Source organism: Chiloscyllium plagiosum, chromosome 33 (genome assembly GCF_004010195.1).
Source record: "Chiloscyllium plagiosum isolate BGI_BamShark_2017 chromosome 33, ASM401019v2, whole genome shotgun sequence".
In the NCBI taxonomy this organism is placed as follows: Eukaryota; Metazoa; Chordata; class Chondrichthyes; order Orectolobiformes; family Hemiscylliidae; genus Chiloscyllium; species Chiloscyllium plagiosum.
The window spans coordinates 15,738,973-15,748,567 of record NC_057742.1 but is presented as its reverse complement, the minus strand read 5'-3'; the positions used below and the strand labels follow the sequence as shown (position 1 = coordinate 15,748,567).

The window sequence follows — 9,595 nt, the reverse complement described above, 5'->3', positions numbered from 1 at the left end:
TCACATTTATGATGAGTGACAAACACCAACGAAAACAAAAAACAAATGCAGAACAAATGCCCTAACCTGTTTGGCAGAACAGCAATTCAATCCATTTTTGTGATGGTAGAGGTGCTGAAGATAAATATGGGCACGACTTCATTGTACTTAAACAATACTTTTATTGATTCATTTATCTGGGATTCAAAATTCATTTACATCACATTTTAAAAGGACAGAAAAATACAGATCTGTGAAGAAGGTTGAGCAATATATGCAAGTTGATACTCTAAAACTGATTTAAGACAATTACATGCAAATGTAGATAATGTGCAAATGAAGCCATCAGAAGTTACTAAAGCATTAATTTTTATCTTAATAAACTGCAAACGTTGTGATAAATTATGTGCAAGGATGAATGGATGCAGAATATGAATGAACTGTATAAATTAAAGCTCAATGGCTCCTATGTATGTAATATCCATTATATCCTTGAAACATGGAAGTATACTTTTATCTCCAGTTTATTTTATTAAAGGATTTTTGCTCCAATTCTTATTTCAAAATGTAATATCACCAGCCATTAATTCTAAGGTGGAACGGTACCAAGGAAGAACCCGTCAACTGAATAATGCAAGTGCGCACCCTTCATTCAGCCCATACTGTGAAGACGAGCTGTGTAAACATGTAAATCACTTGTTAGTATAAAACCTGTTGACCAGGGAATTCCTACACAGTAACAGATCTACCAATAGATCTTTTAGTTTTAGATCCTCTAAAAATACTAGCATTTTGATATTAGTTTGAATACTTGATTTTTAAGGTAAACTGATAATTGTGTCACTTCAAAAAGGTACATAGTCATTGGATGTATATTTTGAACTTTTTTTTTTATAACTGATGCAAATTTGCAAATTATGTCATGGCGCAAGTTTACGGGGAAACAGTAACTTTTTCTTGCATTCTATAGAGTACAATATATCAATTTCAAGAATTCTAGACTAGGACCACACAATTATCTGAAAGAAACAGCAACACACAATTCAGTACAGCATAGTACTCATGACCTTTAAAAGTTTGCAGCTTAGAGTAAAATTGTAGAATGCTAATTATAACAGAAGTCCAGGAGGTCCACCTTAACTATCCAACATATTGTGTACTATAGCACTGCAACTTGCTGAATGGACAACTTCAATAGCAACTAGTGTGGAAATTCTTACAATGAACACATTTTTAAGTATTAAAAGACATTTGTAACTACTGCAAAATAGCCACCAAAACTGTAAATATTGTTGTAGCCTCCATATCAGAATCTTAGAAATGGCAATTACAGAAATCAAACCCGATCTTATTTATCTTATCTGCTTATTGCTTTTAATGCTTACTTCAACGCTGATTTCATCTTGGCAGCAATGAAGCTAAACTTGATGCTAAAGGTATTGAGCAAATCTTGAGAATCTGGACTTCTATATCATAAACTTAAATATGATGCTATTATTATAAAACAGATTTTAAAATGCTCACTTTTTTAAAAAAAGATGAACATTAAACAGAGTTCAAAAATGGGTTTACCAGCACTTCTTTTCTTTTAATCACTAATGACGGGATATGGAAGTTTATAAAAAAGGAGCAAGTTGCTTCTTGCCTAAAATGTTCTTTTACCAAGAATACTGGCTGTCCATATTGACATTATGTTAAGCATTTGTTTCCTTTAGCGTATCCAATATTTACTTTTGTGTTACTCAAAGATCAGGATTCCTTGGAAAACTAATTGGTAACCAATTAACTACATTTATACTAGTTCCAAACTATGGAAACTCAAAGATCATCCAAAACTCATTTTGATCGTTTTTTTCAACTATTAATGAATCCAACTACAGATGTCCTCATCAAAAATGTCTAAATCACTGCTTACCAATTCAGTCACAGGAACCAACCACTTGAAGAAAGTTTTATTCTTCATAGGTGAGGGATAAAAGGGAGAGAGAGAGAAAGTCAGATCTAAAGATTCTGGCGTTATTAGAGGCTTTCCTCTTGAGTAATAGAACAGTTGGCATGCACATCCCACCATGTGCTTTCACCTTTGGATAAAAGTGTGTAGACGTTAATGATTATATACACATTAAATTCTTCAAAAGTACCAAACTGTGAAACTGCTAGAATGAGCAAACAGCTCACGGAATCTCAATATTAGCAGAATTCTTCAAATCCCAACTATATATCAAAGTTTTATCAGAATATTTAACTAACAAGTATCACAAATTAGTACCACATTTCCAGACTGAAAAAAAGAATAGCTGGCCTACTTGGATGGAGAATATAATATCATTGCATGGATTGTAATACATGCAAAGGCTGGTTCCTCCAAATTTGTAATTATCTGCAATTGGATCAATACAAAATCCTTAATATACTCCAGTCCTTAAACAGAAAAAATACCTTTAAGAGAGTTACATTATTTCAAAGCCCTACAGAGTGATTTCAAACCAAACATTACCATATGTTGCTACTAAAGACTGGACACAAAACATGGCTAGATCATTAGAATATTAAATGTCAGTTTTGCAATATAGCCGAGACGAATCTACTGAGGACACCAGACCTCAGAAGCATATATTGATTATAGCCAACTAAAGCTACAATGATTATTCCAAAATGCATAACTTCCATATAATAAACCAGTTGAAGAAAACATAAATAAAAGATTAAGAAAATGTAATTTTTTTTACCCACTTCCAGAAGAATTCTTTTTTCAAATTAAGCTTTTCCTACTTCCATCACACTAACGCTTTTTAACAGTCTGATTATGACACTTCGAATTTTGTGTTAAGCATATTGTGGCTGCTTAAGAAATTATCAAGCACAAGAATTTATCCATGCACAACGCACACATTCTATTTTCCACAGCCCAAAATAATATCTCTAATAACAGCAGACTTGTTTAGTAAATGAATAAGGGCTATGTCAAATGCTATTATTGTTAATGCATGTTTCAGCTACACTGAATATTTGAGTTATACAGCAAATTTAAAGATGATCAAACTGCAGAAGTAGTTTCACACTGCTTCTTCAAAATGGGTAATCTGAAACAAAGTTTCAATTGTATCTATCCAAATGATACTATTAGCTCATAGAATGTTCTGCCCTGGAAGAATCACTTTTAAAAAAACATGTTCGTGAGAACGTGTCCCTAATACACACATTGCATTGATACAGATTTACTGTAGTGTTTAACTGTATGTGGAATCATACCCTGCATGTTATATTGCTTTTCCAAAACCAAATATATACATTATGTTGCAATGCAAAGAGGTGTTTAATGTACTATTTTCTGAGTTTAGTGTAATGAGGACCAACAACATGGACCAATTTTCCCAAAAAAATAATTAAACAGACTCAAAGACTCACAAACATCTTGAGCTGCTTTTCTTCTGGCTTTAACTTTATAAAAACCCCCACTAAGTCGTGAGTTGTGGATTAATATGGAATAGAGAAAGCAAGCACATTACTTTTCTCAATAATAAATGAACTCCACGTTAATGCAATGGAGCACATCACTGAAAATGAACTCTTAGAATATTGATATCGTCGTGTGGGTGTTATCCTTGATTACTGCTATTGTGCAAAAAAATGTGGCAGCTCATGTTAACTAAGATGTAATCCATGTAAACGTGTATATTCAATGCCGATTAGCATGCCAGTCGTTCTCATTGATGTGGAGAAGTTCAGTGACAACTTCAACAAGATTGTTGCTATGTTTTTTGAGCAGTTTCATATTTAGTTGTCTGTCACAAAATCCCATTTCAAAAAGAATATCCATCATAGATGCAGTTTGATTTTCTGTTGCTTCAGCCTAAGCAGAGGAAAACAAGTTAGAAATTGAGTTCAGCAGGACCTTTTTCAACACATAAACAGCTGAAATTTATCATCATCCACACTATGCTTTGGAAGTATTTAATTTTATTACTAATTATTTTGAATATCTACCCTCTAGACTGTCAGAGAATAAAATCTACTATCATTAATCCAATCATTATCAGAGGACCCATACCAGCTCATCCTTTAACCTCATTTCTAAAAAGGGTTCCGTTCATGACTTTTAAAAGCAAATTAATTTAGGGATTGCGCACATTATTGATATTATCAACATTCTTCTCTACTGCCCTTGAGAAGGGAACGTTGAGCTGCCATCACAAACTGCTGCAATCCATTTACTATAGACACAGCCACAGTACTTTTAGGGAGGGCGTTGGAGGATTTTGACCCAGTGACACTTATTAAGAAAGAGCATTAATTTCCAAGTTTTGATGGTGAGCGCTTTTGAGGGGAAATTGCAGCTGGTGGCATTCCCATGCAACTGCTGCTCTTGTCTTTCGAGATGGTATCGGTTGTGGGGCTGAAAGGTGCTAAAGGGCCTTGATGAATTTCTGCAAGAGAACTTGTTGATGGTATACAATGCTGCTCAGACTCCAAATGAGGTCCAGTGTGGACTCAAGGGACTCCCAGCCTTGAAGTGAAGCCCAGAGTGGGTTTGAGTTGAAGTCCAGCATGGACTCGTTTGCTCCATCTGCTTTTTTTTTCCAAAACTCTTTCTCTGCTTTAGAAGGACAGTAACACTGAACTTTTAACTTTGTTTCATTATTTTTCTAATTTATACTTAAGACTTTGTACCTGGGCACCTTTGTACCTAGTCAGCGCCAGAAGTGGCAGCTTTTTACACTTTACTATATTCTTATACCATTGTACTTGAGTACATGTGACAAAAACAAACCTACTCCTAATTTTAAGTACATGTGGTGGAGTGACTGAATGTTTGTAATGGGTTTCAATCAACCGGCTGCTCTGTCCTAGGTGGTGTCAAGTTTCTTGAGTGTTGTTGTAGCAGTACTCAAAGCAAATTGATTCCATCACACTTCTACTTTGCAGAGGATGGTCAGGCTTTGAGAAGGTGAGTTACTCACTGAAGGATTCTGAACCTCTGACATGCTCTTGTAGCCACAGTATTTTTATGTTACTGTTGTTTGGTCTGCCAACTCACTTGCATCTAACTGCACAAGGCAATTTTAAAATTTATTACAGTAATGCTTTTTCAGATTAAGTATTCCCCCATCCTCAACTAATCCTTTGCCTTTTCCATTATTCTGCAACAGAATATTCCCTCCTTAGCCTTTATTCAAAACTACTTTAGACGTAATTTAGCAGCACTCTTTTCCATTTCCTTCAAGAACTTGATACAACATCCACAATTTCTATTGGGTCTTTAATATTTAAGCTTTCCAAAGGCACTTCACAGAATGTTGTGAAACAATGACACTGAGCTATGGATGGAGATAGTAGGGCACAAGACGGAAAGCTTGATCAGAGATGTAGGTTTCAAGGATCACTTTAAGAAGATAGTGATTATGAAGAGGCTTAGGGAGAGAATTCCGAGCTTAGACCTCAGGTAGCTGAAAGTATAAGCACAACATGGTGAAGCAATTGAAATCAAATCAAATGTCCAGAATTAGGGAAGCACACATATACAAGAGATACTATACTTTAAACAAATAGGCAAACTGCATGTAGTATTCGAAATGTGGCAAGGTCAGGTAATTTTAAAATTGCATCTCGTTATAAATTACTACCTATCAGCACAATATCTGATTTTTCACTTTTCCAACTGCCTGTGACCATGGTATCAATTGTTTTGGCGAAAGATCTACTACTTATTGAGAAACTAACCATCTATCTATATCATCTAACCAATCATCTTTCTACATAGCATTCTTTTGTAACTGAAACTCAACTTTACATATGAAATAGCAACATTAACTGATGAAGCTTCCAGTGATCTTTTTGATTTGTGCACTGTGCTCAAACCATCATTTGTCACTTCTTCCAATTTGGCGTTCTATGAAAATTCAATCACCTTGACAGAATTAGGTCTTCATTTATTAGCAGAGATTCTAACATCTGATCTTAAAAATCAGCTATCTTCAGGGCATTTACACCAGTATTCTAGCTACCTACCAACGAGCTAGCTAATCCTAGAAATTCATGATGATCTGCACCACAGGCCTGAAAATTATGCACCAACCTATTCAATGAAACAGTATTAAATTCAGTCAGACACTGACTATTTTATTCACTAAGTTTATAACTTTCTTTGGTGACAGTAACCTTTCTACCATTTGGGAGTATACATGGTGGAAAAAGGGAGTAATAGGATCGAACATACCAGACTTAGGAGTTCTATCACTGTTCCTTCATTGTCACTGGGTCAAAATCCTGGTACTCATATTCTAACAGCTGTGAGTCTCCCTAGCCCACTGAACTGTCAAGGAGACAGTTCACTACTACTTTCTCCTGGTAAGTGAGGGATGGACAACAAATATTAGCCTATCCAGTGATACCAATACTCCATGATGAACTTTTTAAAAAGTCCTTACCAGTCACAATAATGTAAATTGTTGAAGATAGACAAAGGATTACCATGACAGCACTTGGTTTTTGGACTAATATTGAGAAATAACAGTGACCAATGTGACATAATTTGTCTAAATATCTCATTTAACCTGACTCAGGCAATCATAATAAAGTGCAAAAAGGGAGCTTTAGCAAAATATTTTTACCTCTCTTTTATCAGTGTTCCTCCTACCTGGCTAAGTATATGAGCGGCTGTCTGGCTTTCGCTAATCTTATTCATCAGCTGGGTTAGTATCACTGGGAAGGTACTCAGTTTCAAGTAGCTATAACGTTTGAAGCACAGAATAGGCCTCAATGTAGAAATGGATGATCGTAATTTTTTATTAATAGTGTAATGTCACTAAGAATACACAGATCACATGGTTTTAAGGCACTAAAAACCATCTTGTGGATCTATGATAACAGTCATCCAATGGTTTTATTTAAAAAAATAAATACCTGAGTCACACTGGTATCCCCTGAAAAAAGAGCCTTATAAGCAGAGGCTGCTACAGACAGGGCTCCCTTCACAAGCTCACCAGCAATCCCACTGTGGTGTCTACAAAGAAAAATCAAATACATATAATAGCAATTTCAATTTGTAAAATTGTTTCTGATTAGATCTGCTAACCAAGTTTAAGTTGGGATATAAAAAAACCACATTCAAGGATAAAAAGTAACATATTTTAAATGCTCTTCCTTCCAAAGACTTTGTTGCTCTCTCATGCAGGCAGAGTCCTGGTAAACATATAGTCCCACAGGTTTTCGTCACTTCCCAACTGTAATTTCACATAAGAGGCAAGACACTCAATGCTGGGAAATGTATTCAACACTCGGAGCATCAACACAAAAGCCTATCTTGTCCTTCACCAATCAAAATTAAGGCTTCCTGAAGGTGACCAGGCACTTTAGCTAATTTTGTCATCCCCAAAGGACACCAAGGTATTACTGCTCCGAATTTCTTATGACACTGGAGCAAGGTGTGATATTATAAACATTAGAGCTTCAGTAACTGCTCATGTATTGAAAGAATCAATAAAGATAAACAGTTTCACACTGAAAGAAGCAGCAATAACTGTGCCTGGAATAAACTATTAAATGACAACAACAAACTTTTACAGAAATTGAAAGCAATTAGTCATGGGTGGGAACAGAAGGAGTTGAAACTACATGAACAGAATGGTTTTGACATCTATTTGGTTACTGGCTGCTTCATGCCACAGGGAGAACTGATTGTCCTGCTGAAGAATTTAAGGAGAGAATCACAGGAAAGCGGTGTCTTCAAACAGACAGTCAATGCCAATGCAACAAGGAACAAGGAAGCTACTTCTGAGAAGAAGGCAAACTGCAGACCTGCAATATTTTGGATGAAAAAAATCTAAAGAATCATCATTAATATCACCACGTAGATCTGGAGGACAAAAGTCTGTACGAGAATCTAACACTAGAACCCTTCATAAGCAGAACTTCGAAGAACAACAATGCACAAGCATTGAACCCTGAATAGTTCCAGAGACAGACATTTCTGGTTGGAATCATAGTTAAACTCCACCATTAATTGGGGAAGAGCCAAGTTGAGGTATAAGGCTTAACTTGCTTATTTAAGGGGTCTTAGTTTGGTTGCTACATGCATTAAAGTTTAAATCACTGCTTCAGTACTTGATTGCCTGGGAGATTTCTTAATAAATAGTCAGATTAAAGGTAACTTATGGTGATTTGCCCACAACAAAGGTTTGAAAAAATGTTTTAAGTCCACATAGAAGACAAAATAAGAATACATTAATATACATATGAATTAGGAAATTATGAGGCCTTTTGGCTTTCCAAGCCTGTTCTACCACTCAATAAGATTACGGCTGATCTGTTTGTTTTCCAAATTCCACAAGCTCATCAACCTCTGATAACCTTCAAATCTCCTGCCCAACAAGAATCCATCTCCCTCTGCTTTCAAAATATTCAATGACCCCACCTCCACCACTTTCAGGCAGAGCTCCAAAGATGTACAACCCGCTCAAAGAAAATATTTCCACAAAATCTGTCCAAAACTTGCTGCAACTAATTTTAAAATAACGTTCCCTAGCTTTGAACTCCCTTCCATGTCCATTTCATAGAACCATTCAGGATCTTATAACCTTCAATCAAACCATCCTTGTTCTTTTGGACCACAGTGAAAACAAACCCAGCTGTCTAATTTTTCCTCATAAGGCCACCCACTCTTTCCAGATATTAGTCGAGCAAATATGCTCTGAACCACTTCAAACTTACTTATTCTTTCCATAAGAAAGACTGACAAAATTGTACAAAGAATTTGAAATATGGTCTCAACAATGCCTTGCACAACTGAAGTACTCCTTACTTTTATATTCAATTCAGTTTGTAATAAAGGTTAGAATCAATTAGCCTTTCTGACTACATGCTGTACACTAATATTTTGTGACTCATGCACTAGAATGCCTAGATCTCAATAGACCTTGCAGTCATTCTCCATTTATGTAATGAGTAACTTCACATTTTCCCTCATTGTACTCCAGTGCCAGATTTTGCCGATTCACTGAATTGATGCGTACTGGTCTGCATCCTCATTACGTCATCTTCAAAACTTTCGTACCTACCTTTGCATCATCTATGAAATTAGCCACCTTGCCTTCAATCCCCTCATTCAAGTCATTGACATAAATTGTAAAATGTTGGAAGCCTACCTCAGATTCTGTAGGATCTCATTGGTTACATCCTGATATTTAAAGAAGGTGATTTTCATGCATATTTGGTTTTCTACCAGCCAGCCAATCCAACATAGAAACAACCTGTTTTATGTAAGTACAGGTAGACAACCATTCCTATGAAAGCTCAAAATCCAAAAAGCTCCAAACTCCAAAGGATTTTTTGTGAAGTATTTTTCTCATTAACATGGTTAAAATTGGAGGTGTAGTGGACAGCAAAGAGGGTTACCTCAGATTACAACAGGATCTTGACCAGATGGACCAATGGGCTGAGAAGTGGCAGATGGAGTTTAATTCAAATAAATGCAAGGTGCTGCATTTTGGGAAAGCAAATCTTAGCAGGACATATACACTTAATGGTAAGGTCCTAGGGAGTGTTGCTGAACAAAGAGACCTTGGAGTGCAGGTTCATAGCTCCTTGAAAGTGGAGTCACAGGTAGATAGGATAGTGA

At 35.9% G+C, this 9,595-nt stretch overlaps 1 protein-coding gene across 4 annotated transcripts in view; it reads right to left on the bottom strand.

The window, feature by feature from the left end:
- Positions 1-141: 141 nt before the first annotated feature.
- The window catches only part of nbr1a (NBR1 autophagy cargo receptor a), a 73,635-nt gene continuing 64,181 nt past the window's right edge, over positions 142-9,595 (bottom strand). For 2 of the 4 annotated variants that reach the window (XM_043675024.1, XM_043675022.1), the window contains exons 21-22: positions 6,883-6,982; positions 142-3,832 (exon numbers count right to left, since the gene is read on the bottom strand). In XM_043675024.1, the coding sequence (XP_043530959.1) occupies positions 3,659-3,832; positions 6,883-6,982 (274 nt within the window). In that variant the 3' untranslated portion in view covers positions 142-3,658. Of the gene's footprint in view, positions 3,833-5,222; positions 5,427-6,882; positions 6,983-9,595 lie in introns of those variants that run through there. The other 2 variants (XM_043675025.1, XM_043675026.1) reach the window with 2 other exon arrangements.